Genomic DNA, 18,427 nt, shown 5'->3' with positions numbered 1-18,427 from the left:
GAGCTGTGAAATCAAACAACCTACATAGAATCTGTATTGCCTCACTTTAAAGGTTTATTCCCTACAATTAAACTAGAAAACTAGGGAGGTTATAAAATGATAAAAAGAGAATGGCTGTAGCCTTCTCTTTCCATAAATTAGATGATCATATCTAGACTCTTCTTCAAATGCTGTATGGTAGGTAGATGTCCATAACTGAGTTGAACACCTAAAAATACAGGACTTTAGAAATAAACTATAAAGTTTATTATGGAAAAGATAAATAAAAATTGTAGAAAACTCACACAATAGTTATTGGCCAAAGCCAGAAGAGTTACTCTCCTTTATTAGTTTGCTTATCAGGATACAAAGTTTATAGCTATGCTTACAGCATCACTGTGTAATTTCCATAATAACCAGAAAAATTCTCAAATACTGGACTGAGGATTAAAATGCTCAAATTTTACATCATTGGAAGTCCACTAAAATTATATTACCAACACAATCTAAATGGACTGCCTGGCTAGTAACCTGAAAGTGAGCTGCAAGTTTAAACAGAATTTTTATTTTAAGCCAAATAAAAATCCTTAAAATAAAAAAAAGTACTGGCATTGTCAAGCAAAATTTAACTTTTGTAGGATATACTGAACATTATTTATAAACATTATTTATAAACTAGTTTTCTGCTTAGTTCAAAAATGTGGCAAATCTACCATTAAAGAAAAAGAACCTAGCCAAGCCAGTGGCTCACGCCTGTAATCCCAGCACTTTGGGAGGCCAAGGCAGGTGGATGACTTGAGCCTAGGAGTTCGAGACCAGCCTGGACAACATGATGAAACTCTGTCTCTACAAAAGTAGAAAATTAGCCAGGCATGGTGACTTGTGCCTGTGGTCCCAGCTACTTGAGAGGCTGAGACGGGGGGATTGTTTGAGCCAAGGAGGTAAAAGCTGCAGTGAGCCATGACTATGCCACTGCACTCCAACCTAGACAACAGAGTGAGCCCTGTCTCTAAAAAAAAAAAAAAAAAAAAAAAAAGAAAAGAAAAGAAAAAAGAAAAAAAGTACATGCTCGCATTCTAAGCTTTTTAAAAAAACATGCATATCACGAAGGGCTTTTTTTTTTTTAAAGTGAACTTTTTATTTTGGAATAATTTTAGATTTATGTAAGTGTTGCAAAGATAGTACAGAGTTCCTACACACCCTTCACCCAGTTTCCCCCAATGTCAACTTCTTACATAATTGAGGTCTATCTGCCAAAACCAATAAATTAACATTGGTATATTACTATTAACTAAACTACAGACTCTATTTGGATTTCACAAGTTTTCCATTAATGTCCTTTTTCTGTTCTAGGATCCAATCCAGGATATTACATTGCCTTCACAGCCTCAGTTTTTAAAGTCTTACCCAAAACACCTGCCTGGGTTTGGCACTTGCTTTCCTAACTTCAGATGGAAAAGTCACTTCCACATGATTCCTATGGTTTCTGAGTATAGTCCCCCAAGGTGTGCTTTCAACAGCCACTCCTGGTGTCAAACACAAGACAGTTCCTCTGTAAAGTACCCACCGACAAAGATATACAACTCAATGCAGCAAAACAGAGCCTAGGTCAGTAGTACAAATGGTTGTGGTGCGGGATCATTTAGAAATAAGCTTTACACCCAAGTGCAATTAGTTCCTGATGATGGAGATGTTGTTATAAGTGTTCTTAGTGTCATATTAAGTGACCCAGTTCCCTTGGGCACACACAGAAACAAGGCTATAGCACCATATAAATAGACACTCCCATGTAATTGAAATGATTACAACTACTGAGGATGCATGGGTGAAAAGTTTTATAGAACAGCAATTACTGTGGTCATTTTGGATTTGTTTAAGTTTAAGAACATCATTTTTCTTTAAAACATAACCGTACGTGTTCTCTGGATTTGTCTATAGCTCTGACAATTGCAGTTCCAAATGGCCACAACTATAGTCCAGTGGGATCAGACATAAATGATCACAAACTATAGTGACAGATATTTCCACTCAGCAGCTCTACAATTAGGGCTTAGAACTCCATCTGCTTAGAGTGGCTTTCTCACAAGCAAGACCCTTTGCCACTGGAGACACACTTTCCCTCTGCAACTCCAGCAGAATCAATATATTTCTATACAGATATATATTTTAACACACCATATCTCCATTAATCACATCCATTACCTTCAGTCCTTTCTCTTTGTATTTCTAAACAAGATCTGGTGGAACTATATCAAGGGTTCACCTGCTATTAGCAGGTAATTTGCTCCTGTAGCCTAAGTGTCATAAGAATCGGGCATTAGATACACCCCTTGGTATATTCAATGGCAGGTCCTCCACCAAGTATGGGCCGAGGGGCCCATAAGCGGGATGATTTCTCTCTTCTTTTTTTCTGAGAGTCAAACTCAATTTCATTCATGCTCCACAGAGTGATAAGTTGGGAATTTCTGAGGGTTGGAACAGAAAGATAAAGCAGCTTTGTGTCAGGTGTAAGGTAATTATTTCCTAGGGTTTCTGTGCTATTTGTTTTTATTCCCTGTGTTTTCATTAACAGTTAATGAGCTTTCCCCCTTAATTCTGAAACAATAGGCTTGGCCACTAGAAGTTGGCTTTTTCTGCCACAGATTCAACCAGCTGTTGCTGCTCCATAAACTTTATGGAGAAGTGAATTAAACTGCTAAAACTTTCATTTACTAATTCAATTCCAAATAAAACAGGGAGGAAAATGAACCATGATGATGTTCCCCTTGTAACTATTTTAGTTCACAGCAAATCCGTTTAGTCCTGAATTTGCAGGTACTATTTTGAGACAAAAACAGGCCATAATGACAATTTTACCAGATAAATGAGAAAGAAATGAAAAAAGACAGAAAATGGTTTAAGCATTAAAAAAAGTGAGAAAATAACAAATAACAGAGAAAACATATAAGTTTGCTTATTCAATATGTAAAGGCTCGATTTTTTATGTTAGTCTACGTCATCATCTTTTATTTCTCTTCAAATTAATTGTGAGCTATATTATAAAGACTCTACTCATATTTGCAACCAACTGTTTATATGGCATGGTTAAAAACTAGGGTTTGCAGCCAGGCGTCGTGGCTCATGCCTGTAATCCTAGCACTTTGGGAGGCCGAGGCAGGCAGATCACCTGAGTTCAGGGTTTGAGACCAGCCTGACCAACATGGAAAACCCTGTCTCTACTAAAAATACAAAAAATTAGCTGGGAGTGGTGGCACATGCCTGTAATCCCAGCTGCTCGGGAGGCTGAGGCAGGAGAATCGCTTGAACCTCAGAGGCAGAGGTTGTGGTGAGCCGAAATTGTGCCATTGCACTCCAGCCTGGGCAACAAGAGCAAAACTCCATCTCAAAAAAAAGAATGACAACAACAAAAACACTAGGGTTTGCTATTACTTCACCAGGTATCTCTGGATTACATAAGGAAATTGAGATTAATTTAAAATTGAAAAATTTAAAATTATTGTTGTTGTTGGAAGGGAACACATGACTTCCTATTCTATTTAATATTTAAGATCCCGTAAGAAATACAGCTCCCTCTTTAAACTAATAAATTCTCACTAAAATGCTATAAATAAGGCTCCCTGATCCAAGTCCAGTTAGTTTTCATGCTTGATAGCATTAATATTGCCAGATTTTCATGGGCCAATTTAATAGTAATGCAGCTCCCAAAGCTGAACTATAGTAAGATTAGCAAAACTGCAGCTTATTGTTCCTTATTATAACCATTCAACTAAGTTATTGAATCTAATACCAACTAAATAAATATGTTGGGTACAGATGTGACCATACATGAAATGTTACTCACATGTAAATATATTATAGAGCACATTTGCTGCACCAAAACTAAAATTCTGTCAGCACTTCCATTATAAATTACATACCATTTTGCACATATTCATGCATTAGAAGATGTACTACATTTTCCAGAGAACATCCTAGAGGCTTCACCAATTTCTAAATATCCATTTGGATCTGCGTGGTTAGTTCTTGTGATTAATCCATGTATAGTGAAGGTCTCAAATTCTTCTCTGTTCTATACAGTCAGACTTTCTGCCTATCTCTCTCTCTCTCTCTTTTTCCCCCTTACTACATCTATCTATAACTCAGTGTATAAATATTCCTTTTCCCCCCCAAGGCCCTGGCAGTGAGTGTAATGGTACTGAACGTCATTAAGTCTACAGAACAAATGATAGGTCAGGTAAAGAAAGTTTCCATTTATCATTCTTTTAAAAAGTTGCTCCAACTGGATCTTGAATGTACAAGAAGTAAATTGAGCCTAAGACTACAGTTTTTAGCTTAGGACACTGTTTGCTAATTATGTAATCATGCTAAGAATAACAGCCTTCTTAAGAACCTTTAGAGATAACATTTGAGGAGAGTGGCACAGTCTAAATAATCACAAATGGAGCCAAATTGATTAGACACTCTTAGTATAATCACTATAACAACACCTGTGAATCCAACAACCGAAAGGGCAGCATAGCTTAATGATATTCTCAGAATGAAGTACATCTGTCAGTGGTGGATGGGACAGGAAAATGTCAGTGGGAGCTAATTGAAAAGTTCTTTTTTTTCTTTTTTCCCTCAAGAAAATGGTCCTTTGTAATGCAGTTTTAATTTTGACCAGTAGGGTGAGCTGTAGTGTGTAGCATCATCCTAGTCAAAAAAAAAAAAAAAAAAAAAAAAAAAAAAAAAAAAGAAAAGAAACAAGAGAGAGAAAAAAGTAGCCACTGTGTGAACCTTTCTTCTCCTCTCCCACCCTCTAAGAAAATGTTGAGATTTTTAACCCTTCTTAGGTTTCACATAAAAGGCATAACTCCTGGATGTTAACAAACTGGAGGGCTGGCAGCAACAAATATAAACCAGATAATTGTATATATGACAACCCACACTTCATAAAGCAAATTACAGCCTGTCAGCAATCATTCCAGCTTCACACTAACACATTTCATTACCACTGGTATTGTTCAACTGGTACTAAAATGGAACCTGATAAGTGAGAATATTTTCAACAGTAATGAGATTTTGACATAATTCAAAATATATAAACCTAGATATTTGGTAGTATATGGATACATATATTGTTAAATGAATGCATTTATCATATGGTGACCAGGCAATCATAATCTGGAATTATTGGCTCATAGTTCTGTTTTGTTTGGTTTGTTTGTTTTCTGTATTCTCAGTCCTTAATTCTTATTACAAAGCTATCCAACTGAATTTTCAGTATCTTTTGACACATAGGAGAAAGTTAGCTATAATAAAAATAATTATATAATAGCTAGCTAAACTCCTACTGGGTACAAGCTCTGGGTCAAGGCTCTTTTGGACTATCTCATTTAATCCTCAAAACAATCCTGAGATGTATTATTAACCCAAAGATGAAGATAAAGAAATTGAGACACAAAGATGAAATAACTTACCCAAAGTCATATAAGTGACTTATAAGTGGCAGGGCCAGGCTTTTAGCCCAACTTGTCTGATTACTAAGCTCTTGTTCTAATCCACTGAACTATGTAGCCTGAAAATCTGCATGTTTAATAAATCATGATCATTACTCAAAGGCAAAGCATACTGAATGACAGCCAGTGAGTTAGTTTTATGGTATATGCTATCAATTAGTATTTTAACTTCAGTAAAGTGAATTTATAAATTATGATTATTAGTGATAATAGCAGTAGTCACATTAGGTCTGGAGAGTAGAACTGACAGACAAAACCAAATGTGTTCAATGATTTGGTCAAGAAAGAAGTGGTCCAATTCACAGTTGAAATTTGTTATCAAGTAATGTAGTAATTCTTTCAAAATATCACTTTCTGGTATGAATTTCATGCTTGCAAAATTTAGAACAGCCACCTCAGGCTTAGTGAAATAAATATACTGAATTTTTTCCAGCACCTTCTGTTTGATTCTGTTGGATACTTAAATATAGCATTGACCTGGTTTGGTTAAAGAATGTGTTTCCTTTCTGGCACCAACATGCTTTAAGTCTCAGAGCAGAAAAATCCTTTGAAAAATATATAATGTCACATAAATGTAGCAATTTTATTACTATTGGTTCATCTTGCTCTCTTGTCCCACCTTTCCTTTCTCCCAAACAAGTTGTAGTAGACCTTAGCACTCATTTACAATCCTGATGCATTTTAGGGTCTATTATGCCCCAACTGATAAGCCAACACTACTTAAGAAACTTCTTGAGAGAAACTATAAGGCTAGTTGGATTCTAATATGTTCCATTAAAGAAGAATGAGATGGCTGGGTGCGGTGACTCACGCCTATAACTGCAGTACTTTGGGAGGCCAAGGCGGGTGGATCACCTGAGGTCAGGAGTTCAAGACCAGCCTGGCCAACATGGCAAAACTACATTTCTACTAAAAATACAAAAATTGGCTGGGTGTGGTGGTGGGTGCCTGTAATCCCAGCTACTCAGGAGGCTGAGACAGAGAGAATTGCCTAAAACCCAGGAGGCTGAGATCGCACCACTGCACTCCAGCCTGGGTGATACAGCAAGACTCCGTTTCCAAAAAAAAAAGAAGAAGAAGAATGAGACTACATGTTCTACAGGCTACAGGTAGATATAAGAAGTGTTTTTCAAAAGTCCAAGGAGTAAAAATAAAATAATACATAGTAAAGAATGGATTATGGGTAAGATTAGCAGGCCTAAACATGTGAGCCAGCTTTTAACATACTGAAGAAAGGGTAAGTTTTCTTTGCAATAACATAAACCTCCAATATCACTAAAGCCGTACTGGTAAATGGTGACAAGATTCAACCTCCCCACGCCACATCCCATTCCAAAGAGGGATTCTCATTCACGTATTCGACAACATGTGTGTAACACCACTATCAACAGCCAAAACCTCTCACTGTCAAGAATTCAGTTCAATATTTGGTTCCTTGGGAAAAAAAATTTCACATGAAAAAGTATCTCTTTATTTTAAAAAATTACTTTTTAATTGAGGTATCACTAACACGAGTAAAGTGCATAAATCTTAAGGGTAAGTGGTATCACTTTTTAAGTTTAGGAAAATACCTTTTAGAGATTAATCATGATCAAGAACTTTTCCAGGATGGCAAATGTGTCTTAAATTCACATCAGCTGACAAGGATCGATAGCGTTCACAAGATTGGTTCTCCCACTATTTGCCTCACAAGAGTCAGCAGAAATTGCAATCTTTATTTTACATGTCATATAAATCCCCTTGCCTATAACTTAGCAGTCCCTTTCCTGTGCTAATGATACTTAGCCATCTTCATAAACAAGTTTCTGAGAGAAGCATGTGTTGATGAGAAGCCAAATGAAAAACAAGTGCTTTCTAATAGAATTGGGTCCACCTATTACATTATTTAGCCTCAAAATATCAAGCAAATTCATTGGGTTTCAAGTCTGAAGGCTTAACCTATTTACTCACCAAAAAGTTTTAAGCAGAAAAACCAAAAAAGCTTGTATTCAAATGAACTACACTTTTCTCTCAATATTTTGTGTTTAGAACATGAAAATTTGTTAGAGGCACAAGTCCTGATGAACACTAATTCTTATGTAAAAATTCTATGTTCAGAAACTATACTCCTCACCTGATCTTCTGTGTTGGTCCAGGAATAATACCTTCTAAGAGAAATCATTTATAAGTTGTTTTTTTCCTCAACCAGAGTCCCCTGGGCTAATCAAATAAACTTAAAGCAGTCATTAATTTTCAGTGACTTGATTTCCCCTGACATCTACGTGAAGACGAAAATCTGAAGTTCTGTGAACTTCTAAAAAAACTAAGATCGGGTAAGAAAAGGTATTCATTATCAGTCACCGTGAGTATTATACAATACTAATTTAAAATTATTATTATTTTTGTTTTGAGACAGGGTCTCACTCTGTCACCCAGGCCAGAGTGCAATGGTGCAGTTGTGGCTCCCTGAAGCCTTGACCTCTCAGGCTCAACTGATCCTCCCACCCCAACCTCCAAAGTAGGTGGGACCACAGGTGCACACCACCATGCTTGGCTAATTTTGGATCTTCTGTAAAGATGGGGTCTCTCTATATTGCCCAGGCTGGTCTGGAACTCCCGGGCTCAAGCAGTCAGCCTCCCTCGGCTTCCCAAAGTGCTGAGATTACAGATGTGACCCACCATGCCTAGCCATATAACTTATTTTTAAATTCGCTTTTTCACTTGAGGCCAGGAATAAGAGACCAGCCTGGCCAACATGGCAAACCCCCATCTCTACTAAAAGTACAAAAATCAGTAAGGCATGGTGGCACATCCCTGTAATCTCAACTACTTGGGTGGTTGAGGCACAAGAATTGGTTGAACCCGGGAGGTGGGGGTTGCAGTGAACTGAGATCATGCCACTGCACTCCAGCCTGGGTGACAGAGCGAGACTCTGTCTAAAATAAATAAATAAAAATAAAAATAAAAAATAAAAAAAAATCACTTTTAAATGATGAGTAAATTCAAACACCTATATATACCAACGTTCTCAAACATTAAACAACAGAGAATGCTGCTATTTGACCACCATTAGGGCCTTGCTCATTAATTAACATTTCAAAATAAATAGGCCAGGAGCAGTGGCTCACGCCTGTAATTCCAGCACTTTGGCAGACTGAGGCAGCCAAATCTCTTGATCCCAAAAGTTTGATACCAGCGTGGTAACATGGTGAGACCCTGTCTGTACAAAAAAATACAAAAATTAGCTGGGCATGGTGGCTCATGCCTGTAGTCCCAGCTACTGGGGAGGCCAAAGTGAGAGGATCACTTGATCCCGGGAGATGGAAGCTGCAGTGAGTGAGTCGAGATCAAGCCACTGCACTCCAGCCTAGGTGACAGAGCGAGATTCTGTCTCAAAAACTAAAATAAATAAATGAACAAATAAAATAAATAGATAAAAACTTGAATGGATAAGAAACTGTTAATCATGATTCTACTGAAAAATAGATTACTACCATGCTGGGGTTTTTTGTCTGTTTTGGAAAGCTTCTTTATTAAATAAAAAAAGTTAAGTATGACCAGAGCAAAACCTTCAAATGTTACAAGAAGGCATATAATGAAAATTCATCTATCCTCTCTTCTCTTGATCCTTCTCTCCAGAGGCAACCATTGTGAGATTTCTTGGGTGTTCTATTAATTTTTGTACCTAATATAACAAGGGTCTCTGTGTGTGTGGCATATGTATTTTTTTCCTCTTTTTAAACAAATGTAACATTTGTTCTGTTGTGTATCCGGCTTTTCTTCCTAACCATTTATCTTGGCAATTGCTCCATATCAGCAATATAGATTTATCTCATTTTTCACTTCAACCAATTTTTAACATTAAAAAATAACACACGCACATGGTGAAAATTCAAATAGTACCAAAGAAGATTCTCTCTTTCATTCGTACCAATATCCCCCCTCAACAGTGGTTACCACTGTTAATGGTTACCACTGTTAACAGATTCATATGTATCCTTCCAAAAATATTCTATATACAAATAAAAACACGTGTGGTTGTGCCACACACACACACACACAGAAACAAACTATACACACTGGTTTGCTCAAATTACCCTTTTCATCTAACAATACTCCTTGGAGAACCTTCCATATTACATATTACATACATATTACATATATATGTATCATTTTCTTTTAACTCTATATAGCATTCCATTAAATGGATATACATTTATTTAACTAGTCCCTTATTCCTGGACATTTAGGCTTTGCTATTCCAAACAATGCTATAATGAACATCCTTGTACACAATACATTGTGTAGGGAATACAGAAGGCAGCATTACCTGATTCCGGTGATTTCTTTTACCTGCATAAAATTTAGTTCTTTTTTAAATCTTTTTATTTTTTTTATTTTTTTATTTTTTGAGACGGAGTCTTGCTCTGTCACCCAGGCTGGAGTGCAGTGGCGTGATCTCGGCTCACTGCAAGCTCCGCCTCCTGGGTTTACGCCATTCTCCTGCCTCAGCCTCCCGAGTAGCTGGGACTACAGGTGCCCGCCACCTCGCCCGGCTAGTTTTTTGTATTTTAGTAGAGACGGGGTTTCACCGTGTTAGCCAGGACGGTCTCGATCTCCTGACCTCGTGATCCGCCCACCTCGGCCTCCCAAAGTGCTGGGATTACAGGCTTGAGCCACTGCGCCCGGCCTCTTTTTTTAATCTTATAGCATCTACTACAGAATAGGAAGGACTTTTGGAAAGGACATAAAAATCTTACAAAATGTTAACTTTAAAAGGAAAAAACTGAGTCTTTTGTTATAAAAAATCTTCGACAGTCATTGCAAAACAACTACTGCATTAATTTTAAAATGCATTATCCTGCCCTTTTAAAAAATGCATTATTCCACTAAAGAACACCCTACCAGTAGATGTATAGGAAGTAAAATATTCGAAAAGGTATCAAAGTTAGTAATTAACTTCAAAAACAGTTTGCGTGTGTATCCACTTTCTACAGATAAATTTGTATAAAACGTAGCAAATAAGAAAAGGGGGGAAAATGCCCGAAGGAAGTCAAGCCACAAAAGCAGCTGTCAAGACTGCTGATGTCAGAAGGTTGGGCCAAAGCCAAAGGCAGGAGTATTCAGCCTGGGTTCATTTCCCCCCTATTAAATCCCCAAAAGACATGGAAAACATGCTGGAAGATTTCTTTTTTAAAAAAGTAGCATAGGTTGAGATAGTCTAGGTTCGAAACCAATGCTTGTGTTTATAAAATATCAGCATTCCAGGAATAGTGGTGGAAAGATACTTAACAATAAATTATAAATATTGTAAATTTAGACTTTTTCTTACATTTGCAAACACGTCATAAATTTGGGCTGTGTTTCTTTGTATAAATCCTACTTATGACTGTGCTGAAACCTTTTGGCATGAATGCAAAGAGTATTTTCATAAATAAAACTTAGTAAAATCACTGTACACTCCATTAATTCAAAAACACTTCTCTTCAACTTCAAAGGAAATTTCCTTCCTCTTTTTTTTAAAGTGTAAAGATGGTGTTTCTTTGCTGCTTTAATGTTTTGCTTCTTGTAGTTGTCATAACTACATGCTTCAAGTATGTGACCACAAGGGACAAGAAGTTAAGCAACATTTGTGCTTCCATTCAACATGTCTCAGACACCATATAGCAAAAAGCTTGTTAATCTAGCCTCTGAAGTGGCTACCACCAATAAAAATGCTCTCTATAAATACAAACCTTACAAATCTATACATGGTAAGTTTCATGGCCCTACACCAGGGTTCAGCTATAATGAATGAATTAATTTTATGAAAAGATAAGTGAAATTTTTATTATCAAAGTTTCATACATGTATGTACTTGCCTCGCCCTACTTTGAGACATAATAATACTTGTTACCACTTTAGTAAGTGCCCACCATGTGGCAAGCACTCCTCATGAGTCATAATCTCATTAAAACTCATTACATCTCATAATAACTGTGAAGTAGATATTATTAGTGAGATTTTATACATAAGGAAACTGAAGCTTCAAGAAGTTATGTAATTTGCAGTAGCTAACAAAGTTTCTAAGCAGAGGAGCTGGGATTCTAATTCAGGTCTGATTTCAAAGCTTAGGCTCTTTTTATCATAAAACATTAACTTGAACAACAATTTAAAAAATCAGTTCACTATTCTATGTACTTTATATCCAGATGCAGAAAGCAATGTATGCATTAACATACTAGGTCTCATGACAGAGATAAAAGAATAATGTTACATTTTTAATCAATCTCAACCTTTTTCTTTTACCTTTGCATTATGGAGAAGTTTACACATGTATTGAAGTAGACAAAACAGTGTAACAAACTCCGTTATATACATCATCCAACTTCAACAAGTGTCAATTTATGGTCGATCTTGTCTCATCTATACTTACCCTGTTTCTTCCTCCTCTCCCATATTATTTGTCAGACATTATATCTTTAAATATCATAGCACACCTCTCTCTAAAATCAAGAACTCTTTTTAAAAAAATTAACCTCTAAAATAAAGAACTCTTTTAACCTCTAAAATAAAGAACTCTTTTAAAAAAATTAACCATAATACCACTGCCACACCTAAAAAAAAAATCAGTAGTTTCCTAATAATGTAAAATAACCAGTCAGTGTTCATATTTCTAATGCTCTCATAGATGTCATTTTTAAAAATAGTTTGCTTGACTCATAATGCACATAAAGTTTATACATTCGTTGGTAAACCTCTTAAATCCTTTAATTTACAGTTAACATGGCTTTATAATGTCCTTATTCACTTAGCACTATTTGTTTTTACCAAGCTATATTTTTATTTGTTTATTTCTTTGTTTGTGTGTTTTGAGACAAGATCTCGCTCTGTCTCCTAGGCTGAAGTGCAGTGGCACGATCTTGGCTCACAGCAGTCTCAACCTGCCAGGCTCAAGTGATCCTCCCACCTCAGCCTCCCAAGCGGCTAGGACCACAGGCCTGTGCCACCACGCCCAGCTAATTTTGTTTTTTTGTAGATACAGGGTCTCACCATGTTGCCCAGATTGATCTCAAACTCCTGGGCTCAAGTGATATACCTGCCCTCAGCCTGCCAAAGTGCTGGGACTACAGGCATGAGCCACCGTACCTGGTCTGCCAGGCTATATTATTAGGCATTGATTTACTTTGACATTAATATAGGCTTGCCATTTCAAAACGAGATTTTTAAGCTTCGCAAAGTAGAATTTTTTCGTATTGAAATATACTGAATAATTTTCTCAGAAACCCTTTACACCACTCATAGAGATACTCAAAGAATCTTTAAGTTGGCAAGAGATTCCACTGACCCATGTTTACCACTATCACAAACGTAATGTGAGTGACCACTGGACAGAAAAAAAAAAGAGATATTATTATATATAATATTCCCATGGTCTTTGCTAGATTTTTACTTAAATATTATGTCATTTGTTTTAGATTCTGGGCCTATGGTGGGAAATTCAATCTAATATTCATGAAGTTTTTTTGTAGCAATAAATTTTGAATTATAAACATTATACCTTATAATCAAATTTTTGATTAAAAATTGTCACTAGCTCATTTTATAAAAGGGGAAACTGAAGCAAAATGAAGGAAATCAGTTTGCTTAATAACTTTAAGTAACAGTGTCATCAAATCGAAGGGCAAAATTAATACTGCCTTATCGATATCACCTTTTAGATATTGATTACTGAAATTATAAAATTCCATGGCAAAACTCCACTGGCTTTTCTTCGTAACTTTAAGTAAAAAATTAAATAGAAAAATTTTTTGAGTAAGCAGGACATGAATTATCAAAGCAACATTATGTCTTATTGTCAAGTAAAAACAAAAAGCCTTTTTCATGTTCTCCAATTATGTTTAAGCTCATTAAAAGTGCCCTTCCATTTATATCCCCTCTACATTAAAGTAATATATTCTTTGGATCATGTTTTATTTTCCCTGTTTCCTTTTTAAAATAAATATCACTCAGGAAGTTGACAGTGGACCAATAAGAAAACCTAGGTGGAAATGTGAGAAAAAGAATTACCATTAATGTACCATTATGATAAATAGAAACTACTGGCTTTTTTTTTTTTTTAACTATGTCCAGGTACTAAGCTAGATGCTTACACACATTACTACTAATCCTCAACAACCTTGCAATGAGACAGTGAAAAACAGTCACGAAGAGTACGGGCTCTCTACCTCTGGAGATAATGGGCTCTAGAATCCATACAGGGTTTCTTATTGTATGAAACTTTCTGAAATTAGATAGTGGTGATGGTTGCACAACTTATACTGTACTGTACTATACTATACTATATATACACCATCTAACTTGTACCCTTTAAAAGGGTAAATTTTATGGTATGTGAATTATATCTTGATAAGGCTGCTTTTTTTTTTTTTTTTTTTGAGACATGAGTTTTGCTCATGTTGTCAAGGCTTGAGTGCAATGGCACAGTCTCGGCTCACTGCAACCTCCACCTCCCAGGTTCAAGTAATTCTCCTGCCTCAGCCTTCCAAGTAGCTGGGACTACAGGCATGTACCACCACTCTCAGCTAATTTTTTGTATTTAGTAAATGTTGGACAGGTTGGTCTCGAACTCCTGATCTCAGGTGATCCACCTGCCTGCCTCAGCCTCCCAAAGTACTGGGATTACAAGCATAAGACACCTCACCCGGCCAAGGCTACTATTTTTAAAATGTGTGCTACTAAAATGATATACAAATAATGCATCTTTTATAATGAAAGACTATTTTCCTTCCAGGCATCAGACCCGGTTTAGTTCAAATATCTTAAAGAACTCAAGTGCGTATTTAGGCAGATGCAGAGTTAATAAAATTCATCATCCCATCATCTTCTTGTACAGAGGGTCCTGTCACAGATAAAAATGCTCAGAAAGTTTGGGGCCATCATTTCTGTTCTTTCTCACTCCCATCCCAACACCACCCAGTTTTCAAGGGCTTTAAAGATTCTTCTGCTAGTTGTTCTCTTTCTTACATATTTCTAATCTTTTCATAATCTTAAATTGTCCTGTTGTACCTTATCTAGACCAGTTACTGCTCCTACCCATCCCACCAGCTTCTGAAGCACGTAATCAGCTAAGGTCTGATCAAAAGGGCAAAGTAAAAGATACTTTTACCTCTCACTAATGCCCCCCACCCCTGAAAATATGTGAGAAGGCATGAGACTGGGGGCTAGGGCATGAGTTTTTCTGTATCATCTTTCCTTACATTTACTTCCAAATGCACTAAGATTTTGCCACATATATTTAATCGCTGTCAAGAAGCAAATACAGTTTTCTGTTCTAAATAAACTATTTTCACTTGTCTCCTTGGCTGCTCTACCTCTGTCCTCTCTCCAAGAGAGAAAGGATGGGTAGAAGCTGCTTTATGTTGAAAGATGACTGCAATGCCACCATGTCAAGAATCTGGTAAGATGTTCCCTTTGTCTTTTTTAGTCCCATATAGTCTCTTGTGTTAAGCTCCAAAATTATTTTCTCTTCTCAACTTATTCCTATACCACATCTCTGACACTAATTCTTTATTTCTCCTTTAGGTAATTAATTCTACCCTCACAGTTTCATTCATTTCTGCCAGTTCACAATCATATTCTTCCCCCTGTGGATTTTGGTTAGCATCTGTTAAACCCTGAACTATAGGGCCATCCCCTGAATAGTGCAATTCACATTTTGCAAAGCAAACCGCTACATTATTACATAAAATTATCCACTGCTCAATCTATGTTTTCAGCTATCAATGCTTTAGGACAGTGAGATATATAGTAACAGCACATCACATTATGTAAAATAGTGTAAGTGCTCCCACTTTAACTTACAAGAGTCAAGAAGCTTTGAAAATATATGATTTTATTTCTTAAATATGGCTAAAAGAAAGCTTTATAAAAACTTGAAATACACTAAAAATATNGATAATATTCAGGTTGACATTTCCAACATTCTCAACCAAGTACTAAAAGGAAGGAAGGCAAATACTTTAAAAGATATCCCCTCAAACTGTTTGAATTCACAAAAAAAATTTCAATTCTGAACCTTTTAAAAATGTGTTTTCATCCTGGCCTTTTTTTTTTTTTTTTTTTTAATTTTGCACACAGCTGTCTGTAGTACTTTTTAGAATCATGCCAGATGCTGGGTTCATCAAGCAAAAGCAGGAAAACAATGGTTTGAAAGCAATTAGAAGCACTGAGGCTGCAGCGAGGCTCATATTAAAATGTGATAACACTGTTCTAGTGGGAATTTCAACACTGCTCCATTTCTGACATTTCTCTGCTGCCAGACAGGCAGGTTGTGTGGAAGGGCACTGTGATCGAGGAGGTAACATACTGGAATTTATTTCTGGAGCAAATGAAGGATTAGCTGAGTTGGAACCCTCCCAAGGTTTTTATTATGGACTCGGCTACCATTTTATTTGAATGCTACTGGATCCTGTTGGCACCTAACAAAGCTCAAGGAATTAAAGCATATTATAGCCTTGGTTTTATAAAATAATCTAGCAACAATCCGCTCAGAAGGAAGAAGCATAGAGCCTTTTGTTGCTAAAAAGCAGGGCAGGGGGGGCGCAGCAGGGTGAAGGTTAATTAAACACTCCACTAACTTTCCTTGGAAATGGCTAATGCCACTCTGTGGAGAAGTTTGTAGAGAAGAGACAGAAATAAACAATCCCATTTACACATTTTTAGCATAAAACCATACGTGGTCAAAGAGGACTCACCTTGGGGCTGAAAATCCCAATAGTACCTGAAATACAAGGGGAAAAAAAAGGGAGTAAGTCAAACTTGTATTTCTCAATTTTGATTGGCCTACCATAGCTATAGCACCTGGTCCAGGAAGCTTGCTAAAGTCTATAACCAGCCAAAGTCACTACTAATTTTGAGGAAAACAAAAGGTTGTCCCTGACATTTGAAAGAGTCTCAGTGGCTTAAAATATGCATTTAATTCACTGAAATTCCTCAGATAATTTTGACTTTAGAGCTGGAAAGATCCTAAAAGGGAACCTAGCGGTGGCCTGGGGTTTCTCATCAAGAGCTCTACAGGCTTTCAGCAGGATGGTTCTTTGTTGTGACAATCTGGCCTGTGTATTACAGGACCATTACTATCACTGGTCCTAGGTAACAAACACCAGAGGCACTCCCAGTTGTTACAACAGTCAAACCCCACCACCAACACCAACACATCCTCAAATGCCTCATAAGCATAATTTTTTTTCTCTGTTACCCAAGCTGGAGTACAGTGACACAATCATAGCTCACTGGAGCCTCGAACTCCTGGACTTTGCCTTTTAGGCCTAAATTCTTAATTTTACAAGTGAAACATGGGCCGGGTGTGGTGGCTGATGCGGTGGCACTTTGGGAGGCCAAAGCAGGCGGATCACGAGGTCAGGAGTTTGAGACCAGCCTGACCAACATGGTGAAACTCTGTCTCTACTAAAAATACACAAATTAGCTGGGCGTGGTGGCAGGCGCCTGTAATCGCAGCTACTCAGGAGGCTGAGGCAGGAGAATCCCTTGAACCCAGGAGGCGGAGGTTGCAGCAAGCCAAGATCACGCCATTGCACTCCAGCCTAGGTGACAGAGCGAGACTCCGTCTCAAAAATCAAAATAAAACAAACAACAACAGTGAAACATGAACAATTAACTTAAGGTTGTCTAACATTTTAGTACAATTGACTTAAGGTTGTCTAACATTTTAGTACAATTGACTTAAGGTTGTCTAACATTTTAGTGTCTGAGCCAAGAATGGGGCTCTTGCAGTTCATTGTACCATCCTATCTCCTCTATTATTTTAGGATATAATTGGCAAAACTGACAACCCTTGAAGTCTTTTTTTTTTTTTTCCTGAGACTGGGTCTTGCTCTATCACCCAAGCTGGAATGCAATGGCATGAACATCACTCACTGCAGCCTTGACCTGCTGGGCCCAAGAGATCCTCCTGCCTCAGCCTCCCATGTAGCTGGGGCCACAGGCATGTGCCACCACATCTAGATGCTTACACACATTACTACTAGTTCTCAATGACCTTGCAATGAGAGAGTGAAAAGCAATTACTGTTTTTTGTCTTTTTTTTTTTTGGTAGCAATGGGGTCTCACTTTGTTGCCCAGGCTGGGGCTTAAGCAATCCTCCCACTTTGGCATCCCAAAGTGTTGGGATTACAGGGATGAGCCACTGCATCCAGCAACCCTTGAAGTCTTAAACTAACAAAATAGCAATGGTGGAAAGGATCATTTGTAAGTCTCTTATTTGGAAACTAAATTGCATTTCTTTCCCCACAAAAACAATGTTATATATGATGATTACCCAAGAAAGTCTACTGTATTTTGGATCCCATTTCCTCCTACCTTCACAGGAACTTTACGTTATTCTTTATCAATTTTTCTCTTGTCTGTATTCAACCTCTTCCTCCAGTTTGGCCCTTTCCATCAGCGTTTATGCTCATATAAAAATAAAGCAAATCCTCCCTCACCCCTTCACATCCCTCCACCTGCTGTCCTGTTTCCCTTCATGTCACAGTGACATTTTCAAAAGCACTGTCTACACTTGGCTCATTTTATTCCCTCAACATCCCCCAGTCAGGCTCAGAGCCACTGCACATTAACTGTTGCTACAGACACAATAACCTTCATGCCACCAAATATAAGGGATGCTTTTCTATCCTCATTTTGACCTCTCAGGAGTGTATATGTGCGTCGGAGCTTTTTTTTTTTTTAACCTAGGGAGGGAGTCTACAGTTTTTTATAGAATTCTTTTGCAGTGGTGCCCAAGAGAGAGAATACAGTCATGGTTTCTTAGTTTCTGTTTCTGATGGGCCAGTAAAGCCCCTTCTTCATCCCTCTTTTCCACTTATCACTAGAGGTAGAAACTAAAAATCATGGCTTCACCCTGCTAAAAGCCAAAAACAAAACAAAACAGAACAAAAAAAAAAAAAAAAAAAAAAAAAAAAAAAAAAAAA

General features: G+C 37.2%; 1 protein-coding gene across 6 annotated transcripts in view; it reads right to left on the bottom strand.

Annotated features, from left to right (window-relative positions):
• Positions 1 to 18,427, bottom strand: part of SKAP1 (src kinase associated phosphoprotein 1) — a 299,602-nt gene that overhangs the window by 220,343 nt on the left and 60,832 nt on the right. For all 6 annotated transcript variants that reach the window (XR_001881847.1, XR_001881848.1, XM_017854038.1 and 3 more), the window contains exon 3: positions 16,193 to 16,218. Coding sequence is in view for 4 of the 6 variants with exons in the window: in XM_017854038.1 (XP_017709527.1) it covers positions 16,193 to 16,218 (26 nt within the window). In the remaining 2 variants the exon portion in view is untranslated. The remainder of the gene's footprint in view (positions 1 to 16,192; positions 16,219 to 18,427) is intronic.

The sequence above is a fragment of the Rhinopithecus bieti genome, unplaced genomic scaffold (assembly GCF_001698545.2).
Source record: "Rhinopithecus bieti isolate Rb0 unplaced genomic scaffold, ASM169854v2 scaffold_35856, whole genome shotgun sequence".
Lineage (NCBI taxonomy): Eukaryota > Metazoa > Chordata > Mammalia > Primates > Cercopithecidae > Rhinopithecus > Rhinopithecus bieti.
The sequence above is the reverse complement of the archived record's forward strand: the minus strand, read 5'-3'. Positions and strand labels throughout refer to the sequence as shown.